We start from the raw sequence: 26,543 nt of genomic DNA, 5'->3' as shown, positions 1-26,543 counted from the left end.
CCCCTATCTGACCATGACGCATGGGTATGTCAAAGGTCGTGAAGGGGTTAAAGGGTTTCTCAGAGAATTTGATAAAATAGCGCCCAAGATATAATAAAAACTGCAACCAGTCCTAGTCACGCATTAGGACAGGCTGCAGACTGAAGAAATTCAACTCATGAGACTTGTTTCTCAACGGACAGTAGAGCTGGATCACATACCTCAGTTGGGCAACAGCAGGGATGGGATATATGAAAAAATATATCTTTGCCTTGGTGATCACAATTAAGAAGTGAGGAGGATGAAGATGGAGATGACCTGCTTGGGCTCATTGATGAGAAGATGTATTTTTTAACATATCATAGCCTTGCCTCCAGCAGACTGAGGTATGTGCGATACAGCTTTTCAATCAGTTGAGAAACAGGTCTTGGGAAGTGAATGAATTCAGTCAGCAGCCCAACACAACATAATTAGGACTGGGTAAAGTTGGAATTCTATCACGGACGCCATTTTATCACATTCTTGGAGAACCCCTTTAAGGTCTACTTTGGGAACCTTTTTACTTAAAAGGAATATATAATTTGATTATTTTTTTTTACAAATTAAAACTTGTTTCTATATTTATTAATTACTTTTTGACTTTACATATTTAAATGTTATATATTTACATCATTAAGGTGGTAGCATATAGTCTACGTTTCTGTCCTAGCAATGAAACAGGAGAAAGGACATAGAAACAACTCTTGAATTCTTGAGTTAGATTTTTTTTATTAAGAAACATTATTATTACTTATTACATGTGACTCACATTCTTCATTTTGAAGGACTCCTCTTCTACTCTTTCTACAGCTAAAATATTTTCAATTGGAATACTGCAAAGTGGGTGATCACCTGGAAAAAACAATGTTTCCATCATTAAAACAGTACACTAGCACACATATGTCTGAGGCCTCATTCAGATGTCCGTGAATCACACACGTTCCATCTGAGTTTTTCATGAATAGAACACGTCCCCATTATAGTCTATTTGGCTATTTACATGTCTGTGTTCTTTTGTGGAACAAGTGGTACACAAGAAAAACCTGATGCATGTCTGTTTTTGATCTGATTCAAGGATCAAAATTGCCCATACAAGTCCATGAAAAATTACTGACCGCATACATTGTTATCCGTGTGTAATCCATGTGCAGAACGTTTTTAACACTGCCGAAGCTGTGCAATTTTATTTTTTTCATAACAGAAAATCACAGAAGAAACAGCAATGAAAAAAAACTGAAACTTTGACCAAATACTGACAAAAACTCAGAAAAATCAGATCTCTTTTTTTGGCATACCAGAAAATAAACCAAAAACATGGATGTTGAATGAGGCCTAAATCTTTTGGGGACCTGAATAAACGCCTTTAGGAAAAAAGTAAGGGTTATGTAGTATATAAAGCTATACTGTGACTTGCCATGAATTGGTTATATGAAAAAACAAATACATTTAAAATAAAAATTCACATCTTTATTGCACAGCACACTAAAGTTGTCCACACACTAGGGATTTTAAAAGGCTGAAAAGATTGGTTTTGACACCTTTTTGTGATAACGAGTGTTACAAATGCCCACCGATACACGTTCAGCATCTGAAAATCTGCTGCAAATGTGCTTACAATAGAGACTGACCAATGAAACACTTAGGTAAAAAAATAGGAGGCTAAAAGTCCTTAAGTATAGCCAGGTTCAGACCAAAACGTGGGGAGCAAACACACTGAGGGTTTAACAGGATTCCGTAAAAGTGAATAACAAGTGTTATTAAAAAATGTTTAAAATAAACAGAATTTAAAGAATCTAGATACAAGTGAGGGAAAAGAGTTTAAAGCTAACCAGCAATACTTTAGAAAACACACTAAAGGTTTCACTTAAAAAAAGAAATCTTCGCATGAGTTACCTTTGCCTTTCTGGTATGTAAACTCATGGTTAGTTAGTCGAAACCATCGCTTCTTGAAATTTTTCATACCGAAACGCTTCCTCCCTTGAGCTCTTTTGATCATAAATCTATGTGAAGGTTAGAAATATAAATCTTTTTAATACTAAGTACAGCAACAGGTCAAAAGAGAACATGAAATCATAAAACACACCATTGTTTCATATATGCACATAACTAAAGCTATCACAAGAAATAGCAAAGAGAAGATCTGAAAGCCTTAACATTTATACACCAGCAAATACGCAGCAAATAGTGGAGCTTAGTATATAAAAGGATTTTCCAGGATTTCTTAACTAATGACTTAAATATACTCCTAAAGCTAAAAAGAAAACATAACAATAAGTCGGTAGAAAGTAATTTGACATTCAGCACTTCCATAGGACATTTCCATGATTTAGCAAATAAAGTTCTTTAGTCTCCTTTCTAAATGAGTCTCCAGTTCTGTAGGTTTTTCTTCTTTACACAAACAACCATCTGACCAATTTGTTTCCTAACAGACCAATATAATTTTAAATCGGCGTGTATAAAAGACGAATTTTAATGATAAAATGGTATAAAGCTGCACTGCTAAGTGCAAATAAAAACCATTCATCTCATCTTGGCCCTAAAGATTCTTCATTACTGCAGCACAGCCTGATATCGCCCAAAATTGGTCAGCTATCCTGGAGGAGATGATCCCAAAGCCACAAGTCTGCACCAGCTATTTTCAGGTGTCCATAGAGAATATGCCTGCACACAACCTGTTCAGGTGAGCACAGTCCTTTCACTTTCTTTGCACCAATAAGGGTACAATGGGCTTGTTCCCCTACATGTTTTCTACTAAAAGACCAATTGATTTGACTGAAATCTTTATCATCTGCCAAAAAAATGATCTGATGACCATAAAAAACATTGGCAATTAAAATGCTTTCTAATAGTAAACAGTTTCTGAAAGACAACGCCATTATCAGGAACACAAAGGTTTTATTTTATTGACTATCTTAACATATCCTTTGGTTAGAAACTCTCAACTAACCTAAACACAAACCAGTAAAACCAAAATGAACGCTTCATTGCATGGTCAGAATCCCTGCAAAATATTTGGCCAAACCCACCAAGGTCTAACGTGGGTAAAACCCCTAAAAGTGTCCAGTTCCAGCTAGCTATCCTCTAATATGCAATGCTCGATGATCCAAAATAGACTAGGCAAGTATAGGAGTGCCTTGGCCAGTAGCAATTCCCTCATGATCATATAGCATTTTGGGCTTGAGTAGGTAGTATCTAATGTCACAATACTTATGGGAATGGGAGAAGATCAACATGAAGTCTGTCCGCCAAAACGTTTCAAAGATGCCTGCTTTTCTTTCTCAGTAGGAGGAAGAGCGGGCATCTTTGAAACTTGTTGGAGGATAGACATGATGAGGTTCTCATACTACTCTGTACAAGTACTGGGATGTCACAAACCACATCAAGCACTGCAACTTAGGGTACCGTTACACTTAGCGATGCACCAGCGATCCCGACAATGATATGGATCGCTGGTGCATCGCTTAGTGGTCGCTAGTGAGCTGCCACACAGGCAGATCTCACCAGCGACATAGCAGGGGTCGTTACTTACCTGTCACACGCGGCGATCCTGACGTCCTCCCGCCCGCGTCCACGTGTCGCTCGTCGGCACCACAGGAAGCGCCCAACGAGAAATGATCCAGGACGTTCTCGCGCAATCAGCGATGAGCAGCGGGGGAGCAGTCGGAGGTAAGTATCAGACATAGCGATATCGCTAGCAATATCGCTGCTACGTCACAAAATCGGTGACGTTACAGCGATATCGCTATGTGTAACGGGGGCTTTAAAGACTAACTGGAACTACTCACTGACAATCAATGGAAGTGATCTGCCATCAGCGGGACACTATTAGACCAAGAGCTCTTATCAGGCTAGTTGTGTTGGCAACATGTCTTTCACGTAGTGCTACTATTCACTGCAGGACATTGTTTGTAGGTACAATTAGTTCCCATATATTTCTTGCGGTGCATTTATTGTTTTTAATTATACAGTGGCATGTAAAAGTTTTGGCACCCCTGGTCAAAATTACTGTTATTGTGAACCGTTAAGCAAGTTGAAGATGAAATGATCTCTAAAAGGTCTAAAGTTGAAGAGGACACATTTTATTTGCATTTTAGACACCAAAAATGTTTTAATATGAAAATAATAATAATAATAAAAAAAAAATAGTAAGGAAAATGGTCTGATGCTAGAGTTTGGGCACTCTTGAAGATTTGTTTGCTCAGATAACTTTGACCAAAGTGTCAGACCTTTACGCCATTAACTTTAAGCCCTTTAGAGATTATTTCATCCTCAACTTGCTGTTCACAATAACAGTAATTTTGACCAGGGGCGCCCAATCTTTTACATGCCACTGTATCTACTGCCCGGTTTTAGTTACAGTCATGGCCAAAAGTATTGACACCCCTGCAATTCTGTCAGATAATACTCAGTTTCTTCCTGAAAATGATTGAAAACACAAATTCTTTGGTATTATTATCTTCATTTAATTTGTCTTAAATGAAAAAACACAAAAAGAATTGTCCTAAAGCCAAATTGGATATAATTCCACACCAAACATAACAAAGAGGGTGGACAAAAGTATTGGCACTGTTCGAAAAATCATGTGATGCTTCTCTAATTTGTGTAATTAACAGCACCTATAACTTACCTGTGGCACCTAACAGGTGTTGGCAATAACTAAATCACACTTGCAGCCAGTTGACATGGATTAAAGTTGACTCAACCTCTGTCCTGTGTCCTTGTGTGTACCACATTGAGCATGGAGAAAAGAAAGAAGACCAAAGAACTGTCTGAGGACTTGAGAAACCAAATTGTGAGGAAGCATGAGCAATATCAAGGCTACAAGTCCATCTCCAAAGACCTGAATGTTCCTGTGTCTACCATGCGCAGTGTCATCAAGAAGTTTAAAGCCCATGGCACTGTGGCTAACCTCTCTAGATGTGGCCGGAAAAGAAAAATTGACAAGAGATTTCAATGCAAGATTGTGCGGATGTTGGATAAAGAACCTCCACTAACATCCAAACAAGTTCAAGCTGCCCTGCAGTCCGAGGGTACAACGGTGTCAACCCGTACTATCCGTCGGCATCTGAATGAAAAGGGACTGTATGGTAGGAGACCCAGGAAGACTCCACTTCTTACCCCGAGACATAAAAAAGCCAGGCTGGAGTTTGCCAAAACTTACCTGAAAAAGCCTAAAACATTTTGGAAGAATGTTCTCTGGTCAGATGAGACAAAAGTAGAGCTTTTAGGGCAAAAGCATCAACATAGAGTTTACAGGAGAAAAAAGAGGCATTCAAAGAAAAGTACACGGTCCCTACAGTCAAACATGGCGGAGGTTCCCTGATGTTTTGGGGTTGCTTTGCTGCCTCTGGCACTGGACTGCTTGACCGTGTGCTTGGCATTATGAAGTCAGAAGACTACCAACAAATTTTGCAGCATAATATAGGGCCCAGTGTGAGAAAGCTGGGTCTACCTCAGAGGTCATGGGTCTTCCAGCAGGACAATAACCCAAAACACACTTCAAAAAGCACTAGAAAATGGTTTGAGAGAAAGCACTGGAGACTTTTAAGGTGGCCAGCAATGAGTCCAGACCTGAATCCCATAGAACACCTGTGGAGAGATCTAAAATGGCAGTTTGGAGAAGGCACTCTTCAAATATCAGGGACCTGGAGCAGTTTGCCAAAGAAGAATGGTCTAAAATTCCAGCAGAGCATTGTAAGAAACTCATTGATGGTTACCGGAAGCAGTTGGTCGCAGTTATTTTGGCTAAAGGTTGTGCAACCAAGTATTAGGCTGAGGGTGCCAATACTTTTGTCCGGCCCATTTTTGGAGTTTTGTGTGAAAAGATCAATGTTTTGCTTTTTGCATCATTCTCTTTTGTGTTTTTTCATTTAAGACAAATTAAATGAAGATAATATTACCAAAGAATTTGTGTTTGCAATCATTTTCAGGAAGAAACTGAATATTATCTGACAGAATTGCAGGGGTGTCAATACTTTTGGCCATGACTGTACCTGCGCATATAGATTGTATACACATCCCAAATAACCTGGTTAACATGTAGTCTTTGCCTACTGAATAATACTAGTTCATCTTGTCTGGTGAGAGGACAATAAAAACAAGGTTGAAAATTCTAGAGTAAAGAAAATGCACGTTGGTTTCCAATAATATCAAACTAGAGCTAAGCAATCATTTTTAAGGTTTAATTAGAGAAGGAAAGATTTGATGTATTACAGACAGTAAAAAGTATTGCTTCTGGAGAAGAAAAGAAGCATGGGTTTAATCTTACCCTTCTTTAAGAACAATAGGTTGCTCTATGCTCTTGTGATCTCTTCTTCCCGAGGAGGAAATCAGGTCCAGGAACTAAACAAGAAGGAATGAGTTAATGACAAAGAAAACTGGTAAATGATGTGAATACAAACACGCCAATGTTTATAAATGGAACTGTATGTGGCCTGTGTGTCCACCAACCAAGATCATATTGCATGAATGTATTCTGGGCATGCCTCATCCCCTGCTACATGGAATCTGACAATTAGACACGTGGCTACTTGCATCAACTTCATTTACAGGTAGCAAGTGAATCTCGTCGTAGACCACCAATGCTTACACCATACACAATGCCATCATGTAATATTATTAGCATAGTCATTTTAATGAGAACCAACATCAGATTGATATAAATACATATTAGTCAGAAATGCTACTTATAATAAAGGCCAGAAAATGGAAAGATACAGCTGGCCATCTATTGTGGGCAATTATAATATCTGTACTCATTAATAATTTGGATTATAATACCGTTATTTAGATGCCTATTTCAAGGGTTTATTTACAGACACTTGTTTAGTTTTAAATGATTTTGTCTAACCAAACCACTGGGGACAAGATCAGCCACTTCGTTTTTAAGTGGGGTTTTAGGTGCCAAAAACTCAGAGAATCAACAAGTGTGCGTGTTTAGTCTTCAAATGAGGTATAAAAGTTTCCTAGGACAGATAATGCAATCCAAGAAAAACTTGAGAAACTCACATTCTTCACAGCATCGGCATACTTTTGTTCATTAAAGTGATCATAAAATGCAGCCATGTAGGTCTCTTTGAAACTTGCCTGCAAAAAACACAAGTAAAGAGGGTATAACAGCAAGGTGGTATTTAGTATCTCAATAGTAAAGAAAAGTACACCAAAGCTGTTAGAGTCTTTTGTAAAAATAGATTTGGTTACTCTATAATGAATAGTTTTGCTACTTTGTAATACGCTGAGTTTAATACATCCACCTGTTAATGTAAATATGCATGACGTTAGCGCCATCAGCTGTGAACGTCCAGCTAAAACTTTTATGGCACCCCATTTTGTTCAGCAAGGGCAGCAGCACATGTAAATCTCAACTGGGCAATCTGTATCCACTGGGAAAACAATTTTGACAAGCAAACTATATAAGGGAGTTGTCCAATTTAGAAAATGCACTTTTATACACCCTGGTAGGAAATTCTGAGCTAATATAGTTGGGTCCCGTGTTTAGGATCCGCTCTTTTGACCAGAGATGAGAGCGGTTACAAAGAGCATACAACATTCCAAAAGATTTGTCCTCGCTTGCATCTCACCCGAAGCTCATGGATTCAAATGGAAGCTGTAATGCTTCATTTTCGTTATGATGATGGGGAATGGAAAATGAACACTTTCTGCCAAGTTTCCTGCAAATTACAGCTGATAGATGGGAATCCTGATCTCGGGACTTTTTGTGATCAACAAGTACATATTGTCCATAGAGAAGAACTCCTTAAAAGCAGGGCTATAGTGTCGGTGGACCAACTCCTAAAATCTATAATAATAAATGCCCTAAGCAGCTTCCGGCTGTAACAACTTCCGTCCAGTTGTAACCGGTGACGTCACCGCACACCTCTTTCCATGTTAGCCCTCAACACACACACTCCTCTCACCTTTCACCATCTCCACTCACTGTTTCACTCCACATACGACCCTTTCTCTCACTCAGTCTCTCATACTCACGCCGTCATCGCCGCTGATCCACGATCCCCGACATCTTCTTCCGCCGGCGCCATCCTGGATCCAGACGTCCTCCACGCCGGCGACGCCATTTTGGATCGGCGAAGTCCCGCGATAGTCAAGATGGCGTCGCCGCAAGAACATGTCGCCAGCGTGGAGGACGTCGGGATCCAAAATGGCGTCGGCGAAAACGCGCGAGATTTCGCCGACGCCATTTTGGATCCCGACGTCGTCCACGCCGGCGACATGTTCTTCCGGCGACTCCATCTTGACTATCGCGGGATTTCACGATACTCAAGATGGCGTCGCCGCAAGAACATGTCGCCGGCGTGGACAACGTCTGGATCCAGGATGGCGCTGGCGGAAGATGATGTCGGGAATCGTGGAGCAGCGGCGATGACAGCGTGAGTATGAGAGACGGAGTGAGAGAAGGGGTCGTATGTGGAGTGAAGGAGTGAGTGGAGATGGTGAGAGGAGTGTGTGTGTTGAGGGTTAACATGGCAAGAGGTGTGATGCTATCGCATCCTCCCGATGCGATAGCATCGGGCCATAATCTAGTATATAATAAATTGGGTACAAGATTTCAAAATAGTATGTGCTGAATATTTTTTCATAAGAATTTGGAAAACTTATGAAATATATACAGTCATGGCAAAAAGTTTTGAGAATGACACAAATATTATATTTTCACATGATCTGCTGGCCTCTGGTTTTCATGTGTGTTTGTCAGATGTTTTTTATCACATACAGAAATATAATTGCAATCATATTATGAGTAACAAAAGGTTATATTGACAGTTAGAATGAGTTAATGCAGCAAGTCAATATTTGCAGTGTTGACCCTTCTTCTTCAGGACCTCAGCAATTCTCGCTGGCATGCTCGCAATCAACTTCTGGATCAAATCCTGACTGATAGCAGTCCATTCAATGCTTTTATTTTGTCTGAATTTGAAGGTTTTTGTTTGTCCACCCGTCTCTTGATTGACCACAAGTTCTCAATGGGATTAAGATCTGGGGAGTTTCCAGGCCATGGTCACAAAATCTCTATGTTTTGTTCCCTGAGCCATTTAGTTATCACCTTTGCTTTATGGCAAGGTGCTCCATCATGTTGAAAAAGGCATTGTTGATCGCCAAACTGCTCTTGGACGGTTGGGAGAAGTTGCTCTTGGAGGACATTCTGGTACCATTCTTTATTCATGGCTGTGTTTTTAGGCAAGACTGAGAGAGAGCCCATTCCCTTGGCTGAGAAGCAACCCCACACATGAATGGTTTCAGGATGCTTTATACAGTTGGCATGAGACAAGACTGGTGGTAGCGCTCACCTGGTCTTCTCCGAATAAGCCGTTTTCCAGATGTCCCAAACAATCGAAAAGGGGATTCATCAGAGAAAATGACTTTACCCCAGTCCTCAGCAGTCCACTCCCTGTACCTCTTGCAGAATATCAGTCTGTCCGTGATGTTTTTCCTGGAGAGAAGTGGCTTCTTTGCTGCCCTCCTTGAGACCAGGCCTTGCTCCAAGAGTCTCCGCCTCACAGTGCCTGCAGATGCACTCACACCTGCCTGCTGCCATTCCTGAACAAGCTCTGCACTGCTGGTAGCCCGATCCCGCAGCTGAAACACTTTTAAGAGACGGTCCTGGCGCTTGCTGGTCTTTCTTGGGCGCCCTGGAGCCTTTTTGGCAACAAGGGAACCTCTCTCCTTGAAGTTCTTGATGATGCGATAGATTGTTGACTGAGGTGCAATCTTTCTAGCTGCGATACTCTTCCCTGTTAGGCCATTTTTGTGCAGTGCAATGATGACTGCACGTGTTTCTTTAGAGATAACCATGGTTAACAGAAGAGAAACAATGATGCCAAGCACCAGCCTCCTTTTAAAGTGTCCAGTGGTGTCATTCTTACTTAATCATGACAGATTGATCTCCAGCCCTGTCCTCATCAACACCCACACTTGTGTTAATGGAGCAATCACTGAAACGATGTTAGCTGGTCCTTTTAAGGCAGGGCTGCAATGATGTTGAAATGTGTTTTGGGGGATAAAGTTGATTTTCTAGGCAAATATTGACACGTAATTGCTGTTAAGCTGATCACTCTTTATAACATTCTGGAGTATATGCAAATTGCCATTAGAAAAAATGAAGCAGTAGACTTTGTAAAAATTAATATTTGTGTCATTCTCAAAACTTTTGGCCATGACTGTAAATGTCTGTTCTATTTCTGATCTACGGATCTTGGCTGTTAGTTGAGATGAATCTGTGCTGCACTTTATATACATGATCAGTAGTAAAGCTCCTCCTCTACAGATCAGAGCAAAAAGGCACTGAAAAGGAATGCCTGCAGGCCTGCACTCATCTCAAGAGCTGCTAATGTGAACAAGAAAACAGGATTAATGAAAGAACTTATTAAAGCATATCTAAATTTTCAATAAACTGCATCAATTAATTGTCCAGTGTATGTTTCTCTGTATGCTTCATGCTTTTGTTTGCTTTTCGTCCGAGCTCATATTTGGAGAGGTTAGCTGCTCTGATGCTCTTCATGTTATTAGCTCTGCTTCAGTTTCTTTCTAGGGTATGAATCAGCACAAACTTGCTCCCTCCTCCCCTCTTCATAGACTGTGAAGCATCATGATGTGAAACATTTTCTGAGCTGTACCATGAGAAATACTTGAGGTTGAAAGTTCAGAATTAAGCTAATAACGTATATTACAAATTTTTACTTTTCATCATCTGTACTATTGATTTATGCAAAGTTTGCCTCATTTCTATCCAAAATAATACACAATTCCCTATTCTTGCAGTAATTACAATATATCTTTTTTTTATAGGACAAAATTATTTTGAGATTGAATTTATATGATTAAACAATGCTTAATAAGTTTCCTATGAAGTCAGCTGTATTTGAGCATTTCACATTAACTCAAGATTAGAGATGGGCGGACACCAGGATGTTTGGGTCCGGGGGGGTTGGCTGAACAGTTACAAAAAGTTCAGGTTCGGGTACCAGAACAGTACCCGGACTCAATTCACTTGAATGAGGGGCCTGAACATCCAGTGTTTGCCACACTGTCATGTGCATGACAGCGCGGCAAACACTGCTTCTGATCGGCGTTGAAATCATCCCTTTATGAGGTAATTACTCTGAAACACTTCCATGGATCCCACTGATTCTGACATTATTTTCTCGTGACATATTGTACTTCATATTAGTGGTAAAATTTCATTCATATAACTTGCGTTTATTTGTGAAAAAAAACGGGAATTTGGTGAAAATTTCACAATTTTCCAACTTTGAATTTTTATGCCCTTAAATCACAGATATGGCACACAAAAAAAAAATTAATAAGTAACATTTCCCACATGTTTACTTTACATCAGCACAATTTTGGAACCAAATTTTTTTTTTGTTAGGAAGTTATAAGGGTTAAAAGTTGACCAGCGATTTCTCATTTTTGCAACACCATTTTATTTTTATGGACCACATCACATTTGAAATCACTTTGAGGGGTCTATATGATATAAAATATCAAAAAGTGACACCATTCTAAAAACTGCACCCCTCAAGGTGCTCAAAACCACATTCAAGAAGTTTATTAACCCTTCAGGTGCTTCACAGGAGTTTTTTGAATGTTTAAAAAAAAAATGAACATTTAACTTTTTTTCACAAAAAAATGACTTCAGGTCCAATTTTTTTTTTATTTTACCAAGGGTAACAGGAGAAATTGGACTGCAAAAGTTATTGTGCAGTTTGTCCTAAGTACACCGATACGTGATATGTGGGGGGGAACCACTGTTTTGGTGCATGGCAGAGCTCAGAAGGGAAGGAGCGCCGTTTGACTTTTGCAATGCAAAATTGGCTGGAATTCAGATCGGACGCCATGTCACGTTTGGAGAGCCCCTGATGTGCCTAAACAGTGGAAACCCCCACAAGTGACCCATTTTGGAAACTAGACCCCCCAAGGAACTTATCTAGATATGTGGTGAGAACTTTAAACCCACAAGGGCTTCACAGAAGTTTATAACGTACAGCCGTACAATTAAAAAAATCATTTTTTCCACAAAAATGATCTTTTCACCCCCAATTGTTATTTTCCCAACTGTAACAGGACCCTAAAAGTTATTGTGCAATTTGTCCAGAGTACGCTGATACCCCACATGTGGGGGTAAACCACTATTTGGGTGCATGGCTGAGCTTGGAAAGAAAGCAGCGCCATTTGACTCTTTTGGTTGGATTGGGATTGGACGCCATGCCACGTTTGGAAAGCTCCTGATGTGCCTAAACAGTGGAAACCCCCCACAAATGACACCATTTTGGAAACTAGACCCTCCAAGGAACTTATCTAGATGTGTGGTGAGCACTTTAAACCCCCATGGGCTTCACAGAAGTTTATAACGCCCGGGCGTGAAAATAAAAAAATCATTTTTTCCACAAACATGATCTTTTAGTCCCCAATTTTTTTATTTTCCCAAGGGTAACAGGAAAAATTGGACCCCAAAAGTTGTCCAATTTGTCCTGAGTACACTGATACCCCATATGTGAGAGAAAACTACTGTATGGGCACACGTCGGGGCTCGGAAGGGAAGTAGTGACGTTTTGGAATGTAGACTTTGATGGAGTGTTCTACGGGTGTCATGTTGCCTTTGGAGAGCCCCTGACATACCTAAACAGTGGAAACCCCCCACAAGTGACCCCATTTTGGAAAATAGACCCCCTAAGAAACTTATCTAGATGTGTGGTGAGCACTTTGAACCCCCCAGTGCTTCACAGAAATTTATAACGCCCGGGTGTGAAAATAAAAAAATCATTTTTTTTCCACACAAATATTTTTGCCCCAATTTTTTATTTTCCTAAGGGTAACAGGAGAAAATGGACCCCAAAAGTTGTTTTGCAATTTGTCCTGAGTAGGCTGATACCCCAAATGTGCGGGTAAAACAGTGTTTAGACGCATGGCAGAGCTTGGAAGGGAAGGAGCATCATTTGATTTCAACGCAGAATTGGCTGGAATTGAGATCAGACGCCATGTTGCGTTTGGAGAGCACCTGATGTGCCCAAACAGTGGAAACCCCCCTAATTTCTAACTCCAACCCTAACCCGAACATATCCCTAACCCTAATCTCAGCCCTAACCCTAACCGGAAAATGGAAATAAATACCTTTTTTTAATTTTATTATTTTTCCCTAACTAAGGGGGTGATAAAGGGGGGTTTGATTTACTATTTATAGCGGGTTTTTATTTTTGGCAGCTGTCACACGCTAAAAGACGCTTTTTATTGTAAAAATAGTTTTTGTATCACCACATATTGAGAGCTATAATTTTTCCATATTTTGACTCGAGTCATGTGAGGTCTTATTTTTTGCGGGACGAGTTGACGTTTTTATTGGTACCATTTTCGGGCATGGGACATTTTTTGATCGCTTTTTATTCCGATTTTTGGGACGCAGAATGAACAAAAACCAGCATTTCAAGAATTTTTTGGGGGTGCGTTTACACCGTAAAATTGATAAAGCGGTTTTATTCTTCAGGTCAGTACGGTTACAGCGATACCTCATTTATGTCATTTTTTTTATGTTTTGGCACTTTTATGCAATGAAAACAAGTTTATATAAAAAATAATTATTTTTGCATCGCTTTATTCTGCGAGCTATAACTTTTATTTTGACGCTGATGACGCTGTGTGGTGGCTCGTTTTTTTGCGGGACAAGATGACATTTTCAGCGGTACCAAGGTTATTTATATCAGTCTTTTTGATCGCACGTTATTAAGGGGTTTGCTAAAGGGGTTAATTAATGGGACAGTTTTATAGGGCGGGTCGTTACGGACGTGGCGATACTAAATGTGTACTTTTATTGTTTTTTATTTTTTATTTCCAAAAAATGAATTCATTAGGGAATATTTTTTTTTTTTAGCGATTTTTTATAAAATTGTTACACTTTTTTTAAAACTTTATTACACTGTCCCAGGGGGGACATCACTATCATGAGTAAGATCGCTGATCTGACACATCACAGATCGCTGTGACAGATCAGCGATCTCACACAGGCACTGCACAAGGTTTCCTCATGCCTGCGCTGTGTAGGCAATGAGGAGGCCGCCTCTCTGCAGGCCTCTGAAGGTCCCCGCCGCCATATTGGATCCGGGGACCTGCAGGGAAGGAGGCCCCCCGCAGCAGCGCTGCACATCGTGCTGCTGCGGGGGTCTCAGGGAAGCACGGAGGGAGCCCCCTCCATGCTGATGCTTCCCTAAACCCCCGATACACTACGATCGTGTTTCATCGCAGTGTGCCAGGGGTTAACGTGTCGGGGGCGGTCCGTGACCGCCCCTGACATAGTGCCAGGTGTCAGCTGTGATATCAGCTAACACCCGGCCGCGATCAGCGGCGCTCCCCCCCGTGAGCGCCACTGATCGCGCTAGACGTACTATCCCATCCATGGGCATAGGTGCCCGGGCCCCATGGACGGGATAGTACGTCAGAGGGCAGAAAGGGGTTAAAAGATAGCTCATATATCTTGTTGACAAAGACGTTGTACCATTATTATTTGCATGACCAGCTTTTAATGGAGAAATGCCCCGCAAACTTGGTGTTTCTCTGGAAATAGAAAATATCAGAAAACGAGTAATTAAACGCTCCCTTAACCAAAAGGTTAAGCTTTATATTTCTTAAAATGGATGCCTGCACATGTTGCGTTTGGACTGAGTGAACTATTTTGCCATCAACGCTCGATTTGTTTGTGACAACAAGAAAATTGTTTCCAAGACACTGGCAGTAAAAGATACTAAAGGTCATCACAGCAACCAGTTTCTCCAGACCTTAGTGGAAAAAGTTATGCAAGATTAAGAACTCAAAAAGGAACAGGTTCTTGCTATTGTAACAGACAATGCTTCAAACATGTGAAGTACAAATATAAACTGATGAAGCAGAATAATGAAGCCGAACAGAAGCTAGAAGAAAACTTGAAGGAAGGCCACAGTCCTGTAACTGAGGAACACAGATATTACTACAGAAAAAACAGCAAAATGATACTTTACAATTATGGTAGATGATCTTGTTGAAGCCGTTTTAAAGCTTTCTTATATTCATCACATGCACTTTGTTATGCATATGGTGCAACGGGCAATAAGAGATCTGCAAGAGGGGCTTGCTGGAAGTGGAGAAATTGGTTATTGCTGTTAAAACCCCTCAGGTAACACTACATGAAGGTCAATTGACACAGGAGGCTGAACTGAAAGAATTGCTTCATCATCCATTTAACAGTGACTAAAAAAATAGGTATTAGACCTACCGGTAATGATGTTTCCAGGAGTCCATCCTGACAGCACTATGGAGGACGTCCTCCTCCTCCTTACAGGGACAGGAAAGCACACGAGAGGTTAAAAGGCCATGTCCCACCCCCTTTCCCTCAGTGATTTGACAAGTACCACAAGGTGGATGATGCTAGTAACGGTTTAATGAAACAATCATATTACAGCATATGACATAACATAATACAACATAGTATAACATAACAGGGAGGGAACTACCCGTGCTGTCAGGATGGACTCCTGGAAACATCATTACCGGTAGGTCTAATACCTATTTTCCAGGACGTCCACCTGACAGCACTATGGAGAGTACCAAAGCACCTCCTCAGGGTGGGATTACTGCTTGGAGAACTTTTCTCCCAAATGCGGTTTGTTGGCCAGCTAACACATCTAGTTTGTAGTGTTTGCAGAATGTATTAAGACTAGCCCAGGTTGCCGCTCGACAAATTTGATCAACTGACGCCCCCGCCCGCTCGGCCCATGAGGCCGATACCGCCCTCGTAGAGTGGGCTTTTAAGGAATCAGGCGGGCTGGCGCCTTCAGCCTGGTAGGCGTCCGAGATTACTGAGGTAATCCAACGCGCGATGGACGCCTTAGAGGCCTTCTTCCCTTTATTCCTACCTCCAAAGAGAACGAACAGGTTCGGGTCGACACGCCAACTATTGGTGGCCTCTAGGTATTCTATAACTGCGCGCCTCACGTCTAGCAAGTGGAGCCGCCGCTCCTTCTCATTTCGGGGATTATCGCAGAAAGAGGGTAACACTACCTCCTGGTTCAGATTTCTTGTAGAGGCTACCTTCGGGGTAAATGCCGGGTCTAACCTTAGGATTATACTATCCTCTCTTATCTGGAGGTATGGATCCTTAGTGGATAGGGCCTGGATCTCCCCTATTCTCTTGGCCGTGGTAATGGCTACTAGAAAGGCCGTTTTACGAGTGAGAGCAGGGATGGCTATCTTCTCACTAAGGGCGAAAGTGTCCGAGCAGAGGAACCGAAGTACCAGGCCCAGGTCCCATGGCGGGGTGAGCTGCCTAATCGTGGGGCGCAGGCGCTGTGTGGCTTTTATAAACCTTATCACCCAGGGATGTGCAGCTAACTGATAATCGAAGAAGGCGCTCAAAGCTGAAACCTGGACTTTTAGAGTGCTGGGCTTGAGGCCTTTATTAAAACCTGCCTGCAGGAACCCTAGTATGTTAGGGAGATCAGGGGTACCTGCCACGAGCTCGGACCTGCCACCCTCCAGACAGAATCTCTTCCATATCTTCCGATAAATTGCCGACGTCATCGGCTTCCTGCTGGCCTGTAGGGTGGATATGACCTGCTCCGACAATCCTTTTGCCTTCAGGATGTCCCTCTCAGGATCCAAGCCGATAAATGGAGTCTTGCTGGGTCCGGGTGGTGGATCGGGCCCTGGTGGATGATGTTCTCCCACAAGGGCAGCTCGACTGGATCTTCTACTGCCATGGCTCCCAGAAGGGAAAACCAGCTTCTCCTCGGCCAGTATGGCACTATCAATATCACTCTTGCGTGGTCCTCGCGTATCTTTCTGAGCACTGCCGGTATGAGGGCCAGTGGTGGGAACGCATAAGAGAGGGATTCTCCCCAAGTCTGACTCAGGGTGTCTACGCCCTCTGGATGGTCCATCGGATTTAGGGAGTAGAATCTGGGAACCTTCGAGTTCTTCCGGCTTGCGAAGAGATCTATACTGGGGTTCCCCCAGCGCTGACAAAGCTGGTCGAAGATCTCTACGTTCAATTCCCACTCTGTCGGGTGGATCTGTTGTCTGCTCAGGTAGTCTGCCACTTCGTTTTGGGAACCCTCTAGATGTACCGCGGTCGCGGATCGAACTGTCCGTTCTGCCCACGTGAATATCTTTTCCGCCAGTGCCTGTAGTGGTTGATGTCTGGTTCCTCCTTGGTGTTTCAGGAATGCCACTGTCGTTGTATTGTCGGATAAAATGCGAACATGACGACTCTTTAGTACCGACCGGTTTCTCCGCAACGCTTCCCAGACCGCGAAGAGTTCCTTGAAATTGGAGGATCTGGCCTTGATGCTTGCTGGCCACTTCCCCTGGAAGATCTTCCCTTCTATGTGGGCTCCCCATCCCCACGCACTTGCGTCTGTGGTGACTACCACGTATGGAGAGGTTGTCCAATGCACGCCCACCTGAAGGTTCCTGGCCTGTAACCACCAGCGAAGGGACTCCTTTACTCGTCCTGAGAGCCTTAGGGGTTTGTCTAGCGATGCCTGACTCCTGTCCCACCTCGCGAGAATCTCTCTTTGTAACAACCGCGAGTGGAATTGGGCCCAACGGACACACTGGATGCAGGCCGTCATGAGGCCCAGGACCTCCATTGCTTCCCTTATGGAGCATTGACGCTTCAACAGGCCTCTGGTTCTGGCCTGAATGGACTTCTGCTTCTGCTCGGGTAGCCAGGATATTCTGTCGGCTGAGTCTAGGAGGACTCCCAGGAATACCTTTCTGGTGTCTGGTGTGAGGTCCGACTTCTCCCAGTTGATCACCCAGCCCAGGAACTCCATCACAGTAGTTGTTCGGATCCTGTCTCGGATGAGCGCTTCTTTGGATCTTGCCACCAGTAAGAAGTCGTCCAGGTACGGCACAATCACAATACCCTGATCTCTCAGGTAGGCCACCATCTCTACCACCAGCTTTGTAAAGATCCTGGGAGCTGAGGCCAGCCCGAATGGAAGACCCTGGAACTGGAAATGGCAGGTCCGGGCTGGTGAACTGATCGCGAACCTTAGTAGGCCTTGGGATGAGGGATGAATAGGAACCTGATAGTATGCCTTTTTTAGGTCTAGGGTGCACATAACTGCGTCCCTGTCTATCAGAGGAATTGCGGATCGGATTGATTCCATCCGGAACCTCCTGTATCTGACCCAAGCATTTAGTGGCTTCAGGTTTATGATGGTGCGGGCCTCGCCGGATTTCTTTGTGATTGCAAACAGGGAAGAGTAGTGCCCTTTCCCTCTTTCTGACGGTGAAACTGGTATTATGACCCCTGAGTCTAACATGTCCTGAAGATCCGACCACATTGCGGAGTCCTCCTGGACGACAGTGGGGGCAATATATCTGTCGGGGGGAGGAGAATAGAGCTCTATCCTGTAACCTTCTCTGATGGTTCTGAGGACCCACTGATTGTTGGTGACTCGTGACCAGTTTGCTGCAAAGTGGCGAAGTCTCCCCCCAATGCCTATGGCGTCATTGTCTCCTCGATCTAGATGTCGATGCAAATGGGGGACCTCTGTTCCTCCCACTTTGGCTGAAGGAGCCTTTGTAGGAGCTTCTATTAGACCTCGCCCGGCCCCTAAACTCTGACTGTCCTCTGAAGAAGGAGCCTCTCCGAAAGGACTGGGACCGCCTGGGCTTTTCTTCCGGGAATCCCTTATTCTTATCGGACACCAGCTCAAGGATATTATCCAGGGCTGGACCAAACACCCTCAGACCCGAGAAAGGGATGGCACATAACTTTGCCTTAGAAGGGTTATCCCCCGACCAGGATCTAAGCCAGACTGCTCTCCGGGCCGCATTACAGAGGGAGCTGTTTCTGGCCGCAAACCTAACTGATTCCGCCGACGTATCCGACAGGAACGCCGTGGCTGATTTCAAGAGAGGAAGAGATGCTAGTATCTCTGACCTCGGGGTCTTGTTGGTTAGGTGTTCTTCCAACTGCCCCAACCACAGGAACATAGACCTAGCCACCGAGGTGGCTGCTATGTTGGCTCTAATCAGGGCCGCCGACGTCTCCCATGCTCTTTTTAACAAGACGTCCGCCTTTCTATCCATCGGGTCTCGAAGACCGGATGAGTCCTCGGCTGGGATAGCCGACTTCTTAGTAACCTTGGCGACCGGGACGTCGATCTTAGGGACTTCTTCCCACGCCCGAGTTTCCTCGGGATCGAAGGGCAGTCTATTTTTAAAGTTTCGGGAGAGTGTCAACCGACGCTCTGCTTCTTTCCACTCCTCCAGGATCATTGCTTTGATGTGCTCGCTCACAGGGAACACCACCTGTTTGCGGGACACCAGTCCTCCAAACATTAAGTCCTGTCTGGACTGTGGCTTAGGGACTTCTTCCATCTGCATGGTATTTCTGACCGTGTGTACCAGCTCGTCCGTATCCTCCAGTCTGAATAGGTACTTTCTGTTCTGCTCCTGACTATCCCCCAGGATCTCGCCTTCTTCCTCCTGATCTGAGTCCCGGAAATCGGATTCCTCGCTAGGGCTCGCCTCTGATACTGGGACTGGTTCCCACCTCGGACGCTTGCGACCTGGCCCAGGGCTGGGGGATCGACGCCGGGTTGTAGAGGCCCGAATCTCTTCCCTTATCAGCGACCTCATTTCGGAAAGTAGAGATGGCTGTTCCTCGCCTATGACCCTGGAGGTACAGGGACCGCATAGGGTCTTGCTATAGGTGTCTGGCAGCTTTACTCTGCACACCGGACATCTGACTGATTTGGAGGTGGCTTTCGCCGGGTCCTTCCCCGAGGGGGACTCAGCCGGGGTTCCCTTTTCCTGATAACATAAGGGGCACCTCATCAGATCTGGGCTGTGGGGACGGGTGGGGAGGGTGGTCTGCGCTATGCGCACTTACCCCTCCACCAGATGCAGTGTTGCCTTCCATCCCCTGGCGTCCGATGCAGTCACACAGCCTGGAACGACCTGTGACGACTCTGGAGAACGCTTTGGTCCAGGAGCGCGCGCGCCCTGGATTTGAAACCGGCGTCTGACGTCACCGGATGTGACGCTGGTAAGCCGCGCCTCCACTTCCTGCCGGGCATCTGCGCGCGACCGCGCTCGGCGCGTGCAGGGAGCCGCCTCCATTCCTGCTATGGCGCTCCGGCCTCCACTGCCCAGCCGTCGGCGTCGTCCTGCGGGTACTCGGCCCGCCGCGGCCGATTGCGCCCACTTCTGTCGGTGCCCGCACGGCCAGCCGCCTGCGGGGAGCCGACCCGTCCTGGAGCCGAGAGCCCCCCCACCGGGAGGAACGGCTCCCTCCAGGAGCGTCGTCCTGCTCCTGGCCTTTGGAGCCGAGGGACTCCCCACCGGGAAGTTTCGGCCCCGGGACCTCTTGACAGGGGAAGGATTGGACCGGCCGCACGATCCCCTGGGCCCCTCCGGTAAGCTCTCGCGTGTCCCTCCGTGCAGGGACAGGAAAAACACTGAGGGAAAGGGGGTGGGACATGGCATTTTAACCTCTCGTGTGCTTTCCTGTCCCTGTAAGGAGGAGGACGTCCTCCATAGTGCTGTCAGGTGGACGTCCTGGAAAATAGAAGCTAAAGATTTAACTTCTGGAATTTTCATAAAGGAGTGGAAGAACTTGCTGTTTTGCTGGTCTCAGAGGAGGTTTAATCACAAATGGCATTGCTGCTTCAATGAAACGTAGATAGACACTACCATTAAAAAATGAAATTCTTTTGTCAGCTGTTTATGTGGACCCGAGTCATCGAATATTGCTGGATGATCAACAGCTTACTAAAGGAAAAGAAGCTCTGACTAAAGTAGCAATCAGGAGGAAAGGGCTACAGGACTGCCAAGAGCAAGAAGACTTGTGTCTTGCCAGTGCTACTTGCTACCATATCTTCAGCCTCATCAGATGACGAGTTTAATTTTGAGAAGTATTTGACATGACGCAGGCAAAGTGTTACTGCAGGGAAAAAGATTCCACTCCCATTGCAGATTGACCATATTTCAGCAAAATTTTTCACTTGCTTTCAAAGAAGTAGAATTCAACCATTCATCAAAACTGACTGCATGAGGCAATTCCTTTATACCCTGAAATTGTTAGAGATATTGCCCATATGGTTACGGCTTTGCCACCAACCTGTTAGTGTAGAGACGTTGTTCTTTAGCCTTAAAATAATTAGATCAGATTTGAGGTAATCTATGAAGGAGGATCAGATGGAGGTGATACTATTTCTCAGAAAAAAAAATTCATGGACTGCACAAATGTGAATCAGTATGTTTTTGTTGAAAACTTTTCCCCCCACATACTGTATGGCAGACTTACAATTTATTAAAGATTTTTGTGTTCTAAAGTTGTATTCCAATAAATATACACTGCTCAAAAAAATAAAAGGAACACTTAAACAGAATATAACTCCAAGTAAATCAAACTTCTATAAAATCAAACTGTCCACTTAAGAAGCAACACTGATTGACAATCAATTTCACATGCTGTTGTGCAAATGGAATAGGCAACAGATGTAAATTATTGGCAATTATCAAAACACCATCAATAAAAGGAGTGGTTCTGCAGGTGGGGACCACAGACCACATCTCAGTACCAATGCTTTCTGGCTGATGTTTTGGTCACTTTTGAATGTTGGTTGTGCTTTCACACTCGTGGCAGCATGAGACGGACTCTACAACCCACACAAGTGGCTCAGGTAGTGCAGCTCATCCAGGATGGCACATCAATGTGAGCTGTGGCAAGGTTTGCTGTGTCTGTCAGCGTAGTGTCCAGAGGCTGGAGGCGCTACCAGGAGACAGGCCAGTACACCCGGAGACGTGGAGGGGGCCGTAGGAGGGCAACAACCCAGCAGCAGGACCACTACCTCTGCCTTTGTGCAGGAAGGAACAGGAGGAGCACTGCCAGAGCCCTGTAAAATGACCTCCAGCAGGCCACAAATGTGCATGTGTCTGCACAAACGATTAGAAACCGACTCCATGAGGATGGTCTGAGGGCCCAACGTCCACAGATGGGGGTTGTGCTCACAGCCCAACACCGTGCAAGACGCTTGGCATTTGCCACAGAACACCAGGATTGGCAAATTCGCTACTGGTGCCCTGTGCTCTGTGCTCTTCACAGATGAAAGCAGGTTCACACTGAGCACATGTGACAGACATGACAGAGTCTAGAGATGCCGTGGAGAATGATCTGCTGCCTGAAACATCCTTCAGGCGTGGCCTGGACCTCATGTAGGGAGGACGTGGAGTGAGAGAGCTCCTGCCCGGATCCGACAATAAATCCTGATTACCGGCACTGCTGACGAGTCCCACTGACCTGGAGGGCTGCAATATCTCCCTGGGCGTCTAGACAGCGGAGGATCCTTGGGCCATGTCGAACCGCGGCGGTAAAAAAGATAAGGAGACGCCGGGGCGCGCCTCTGCTACATCCAAGATGGCGCCAGCAAACAACAAGTCGGCCGGTAGTGGAGCGATGGGAGCGGCTGGCAGGCTGGAACGATATGCAAGGGTGCCTCCTGCTGCTGCTCGATCGCCCGGTGCACAGACTGAGGCAGGCGCTGGCTGCAGCATGGAGCTGGAGGATCATATCTCCAAGGAGGGAGCAGTGAGTAAACTGGGCCCCTCTTCAGCCCGACACGTGCAGACGCCGGGGCCTGTGCTGGAGGAGGGAGGAGTGGGGGATGGGGAGCAGCCGGAGTCTGTGACTGCTGAGCCCACACTGGGAGAAATCCTCGCAGCAATTAACTCCTGCAATACCACACTGGCCACTCTAAGTAATCAAATGGAGATTGTCACCAAGGACATGGCCTGTATTAAACAAGAGCTGCGGGGGGCGACTGCCAGGGTGGGGGAACTGGAGGAGTGTGTTGGTGCGACGGAGGATAAATTGCCACCAATAACACGGGAGCTGGGAAAAGCCACGCAAAATATTACAATACTGATGAACAAGGTGGATGATTTAGAGAACCGCTCCCGGAAAAAGTAATCTGCGACTGGTGGGGGTTCCGGAGAGGACGGAGGGGACTGACTTACTGGGCTTTTTTGAAAAATGGCTAATGGACACCTTTGGCAAAGATGTTTTGTCCCCATTCTTTACTATTGAGAGAGCACACAGGGTCCCTACGCGTGCCCCCCCGCCGGGAGCACCCCCGCGTCCCATCTTGCTCAAGCTCCTACACTTTAAAGATAGAGATGCTATCCTGCGCAGATCCAGAGATATTAAGGAACTCACTATTAATGGGAGGAAAGTCTCCATTTTCCCTGATTTTTCCCTGGAGGTGCAGCGTAAAAGGGCGCAATTTATTGAGATTAAAAAACGCCTACGTGACTTACAGGTGACATATTCCATGATGTACCCTGCTAGACTGCGGATTGATGTGAATGGAGAAACGCACTTTTTTGATACGGCGGGAATGGCGCTGTCCTGGCTGGATATTAATGAGAGGTCCATGAGGAGGAAGAATACTTGAAGTTCTCCCTTTTTTCGCCACCAGGTGTTGTTACTCCTTTTTGTCTAGGACGCTATGCTGGTATAATTACTACTGTTCATTCCATTTCGGATTCAGGGCGGGAGGTGACCGGATTGCTGTGGACACTCGTTACAGTGACAAGCTGTGGACCCTCCTCCCTGCATGGACTCTGGGAGAGTTTTCTAGCCCTGATTCTCTCTGAGAGAAATGTGCAAGTTACACTTGTGTTTGAGGGTAGGGGTGCTGTACACTGGTGTGCAGTGCTCCCTCCTTTGTTTTTTTCGTTTGTTGTTGTATTTCCTAATTGTTCTGTGGGATGTGGTGTGCGTCAGCCGTGTCACCCAATTCATTGTACCGAGGGATGGTGGAGATTGCCTCTCTCCCTCGGGAGTGGAGTATGCTCAGATTTCTCATTTTTTAGTCTGCTCTTATGGCGATATCACTTAATATTGTAGCGTGGAATGTTAGGGGGCTCGGGGATGCAAATAAGAGATGTGCTATATTTACTAATATGCAGAAATTTCTCCCGGCTATCCTGTGTATGTCTGAGACCCACATGGTGAAAGATAATATTCATTGGCTAAGAAAGGGATGGGTTTCACATGAATATCATTCCACGTACTCGACCCATGCGCGGGGTGTCAGTGTGCTGGTGCACAGGTCCATCCCCTTCTCATGTACTAAATCAGTGGTTGACCCTGGGGGCGGATTTGTATGTTTGCTTTGCACGTTATACGGTATACAATTTATTTTGGTTGCCATGTACATCCCCCCGCCCTATTCAGTCGAACCAGTAAAAAGAATCTTGTCTATTTTGGGTTCCTTTCCCCCTGCGCCGAATCTTCTAATAGGAGATTTTAATACATATTTGCATCCCTATTTGGATAAGTTGCATTCGGGAAACATATCAGAAGATGCAGCCTCAACCTCATTTGCTAGAACGTTAGTGGAGCTGGGTATGGTAGATCTTTGGCGTGTCCGAAACCCCACAGCCAGACAGTTTTCCTGCTACTCTAGCTCCCACCACGCTATGTCACGAATAGACCTGGCCATTGGGAATACACTCATGACCCCATATGTACGAGGGGTGGCCTACCTGCCTAGAAGTGTATCTGATCACTTGCCGCTACATGTCACACTTTCATGGGGACACCCCCTCACCCTGTATAGACCTATCTGGAAGCTTAATCCCTTCTGGATCCAGCTTATAGCGGGATCTTTGCATGATGCCATTCTAGAATATTTTCAACTTAATGAGTACTCTGCATCATCACACAGTCTGGGATTCCATGAAAGCCTATGTCAGGGGCTTATACACTCACTGGCCACTTTATTAGGTACACCTGTCCAACTGTGTGTTAAGACTTAATTTCTAATCAGCCAATCACATGGCGGCAACTCAGTGCATTTAGGCATGTAGACATGGTCAAGACAATCTCCTGCAGTTCAAACCGAGCATCAGTATGGGGAAGAAAGGTGATTTGAGTGCCTTTGAACGTGGCATGATTGTTGGTGCCAGAAGGGCTGGTCTGAGTATTTCAGAAACTGCTGATCTACTGGGATTTTCACGCACAACCATCTCTAGGGTTTACAGAGAATGGTCCGAAAAAGGTAAAAAATCCAGTGAGCGGCAGTTCTGTGGCCGGAAATGCCTTGTTGATGCCAGAGGTCAGAGGAGAATGGGCATACTGGTTCGAGCTGATAGAAAGGCAACAGTGACTCAAATTGCCACCCGTTACAACCAAGGTAGGCAGAAGAGCATCTCTGAACGCACAGTGCGTCGAACTTTGAGGCAGATGGGCTACAGCAGCAGAAGACCACACTGGGTACCACTCCTCTCAGCTAAGAACAGGCATCTGATGGCTACTTTCAGCAGGATAATGCGCCATGTCATAAAGCTCGAATCATCTCAGATTGGTTTCTTGAACATGACAATGAGTTCACTGTACTCAAATGGCCTCCTCAGTCACCAGATCTCAATCCAATAGAGCATCTTTGGGATGTGGTGGAACGGGAGATTCGCATCAGGGATGTGCAGCCGACAAATCTGCGCCAACTGTGTGATGCCATCATGTCAATATGGTCCAAAATCTCTTAGGAATGCTTCCAGCACCTTGTTGAATCTCTGCCACGAAGAATTGAGGCAGTTCTGAAGGCAAAAGAGGGTCCAACCCGTTACTAGCATGGTGTACCTAATAAAGTGGCCAGTGAGTGTATATTAGAGAAATATGCACACGGAAAAGCCAAAATAGACGCTACACCCGGGGCCTGATCCAGGAGGTGTCTGTTGCGGAGGCTGCGGTGATACTCAACCCGACAGAGGAAACTAAAAAAGCTTTGGAGAAGGCACAGGGGTCGCTCAGGGAAAACCTCATGTCGGCGGCAGCAAATAAACGTTATTTCCTCAAACAAAAATATTTTATAGAGGGGGAGGGAGTAGGACATTTATTAGCCACGGTCATTAGAGCACAGGACAGATCTTCATATATCAATAGGCTAAAAACGGACTCGGGTGGTCTTGTGACGGACAGTGCGGACATAGTGAGTGAGATAAGGAGGTATTATATGCGACTATACACATCAGATTGCAGTCTCACGGAGACTGAGATTGAGCAGTACCTGGATGCTCTCTCTCTCCCTGCATTGGCTGATAGCGATAGGGATTCATTGGATCGGGACATCCTGTTGGAGGAGGCGCTTGGTCAGATGCAAAATGAAAAGGCTCCAGGAATGGATGGCCTGCCTGGCGAGTTTTACAAAACCTATGCACCCTTACTGCTACCTAAGCTACTTAAGGTATTTGAAGAGGCTGAAAGGCAGAGGGTCCTCCCGCCATCTATGAGGGAAGCTTTGATAGTTTTAATATTAAAGCCCGGAAAGGATCTAGAGGTTCCGGATTCATATTGCCCGATTTCCCTACTATCAACAGATGTTAAATTATTGGCCAAGGTACTCGCCAATAGGATGTCCCGAGTTCTCATCTGTTATACAGAAGGATCAGACGGGATTTATCCCAGGCAGAGCCACATCTATGAACCTTAGGAAACTATACTTGGGGATTCAACATAGTTC

The 26,543-nt window shown here is 44.9% G+C and overlaps 1 protein-coding gene across 1 annotated transcript in view; it reads right to left on the bottom strand.

Annotated features, from left to right (window-relative positions):
• RASA3 (RAS p21 protein activator 3) overlaps window positions 1–26,543 on the bottom strand; it is a 285,794-nt gene that overhangs the window by 12,813 nt on the left and 246,438 nt on the right. The window contains exons 17-20 of the mRNA XM_073590520.1: window positions 7,027–7,104; window positions 6,287–6,360; window positions 1,912–2,018; window positions 788–870 (exon numbers count right to left, since the gene is read on the bottom strand). Of these exons, the coding sequence (XP_073446621.1) occupies window positions 788–870; window positions 1,912–2,018; window positions 6,287–6,360; window positions 7,027–7,104 (342 nt within the window). The remainder of the gene's footprint in view (window positions 1–787; window positions 871–1,911; window positions 2,019–6,286; window positions 6,361–7,026; window positions 7,105–26,543) is intronic.

The sequence above is a fragment of the Dendrobates tinctorius genome, unplaced genomic scaffold, assembly GCF_039654945.1.
Source record: "Dendrobates tinctorius isolate UK_male_01 unplaced genomic scaffold, ASM3965494v1 ptg000117l, whole genome shotgun sequence".
In the NCBI taxonomy this organism is placed as follows: domain Eukaryota; kingdom Metazoa; phylum Chordata; class Amphibia; order Anura; family Dendrobatidae; genus Dendrobates; species Dendrobates tinctorius.
This window is presented reverse-complemented; position numbering and strand designations above follow the sequence as displayed.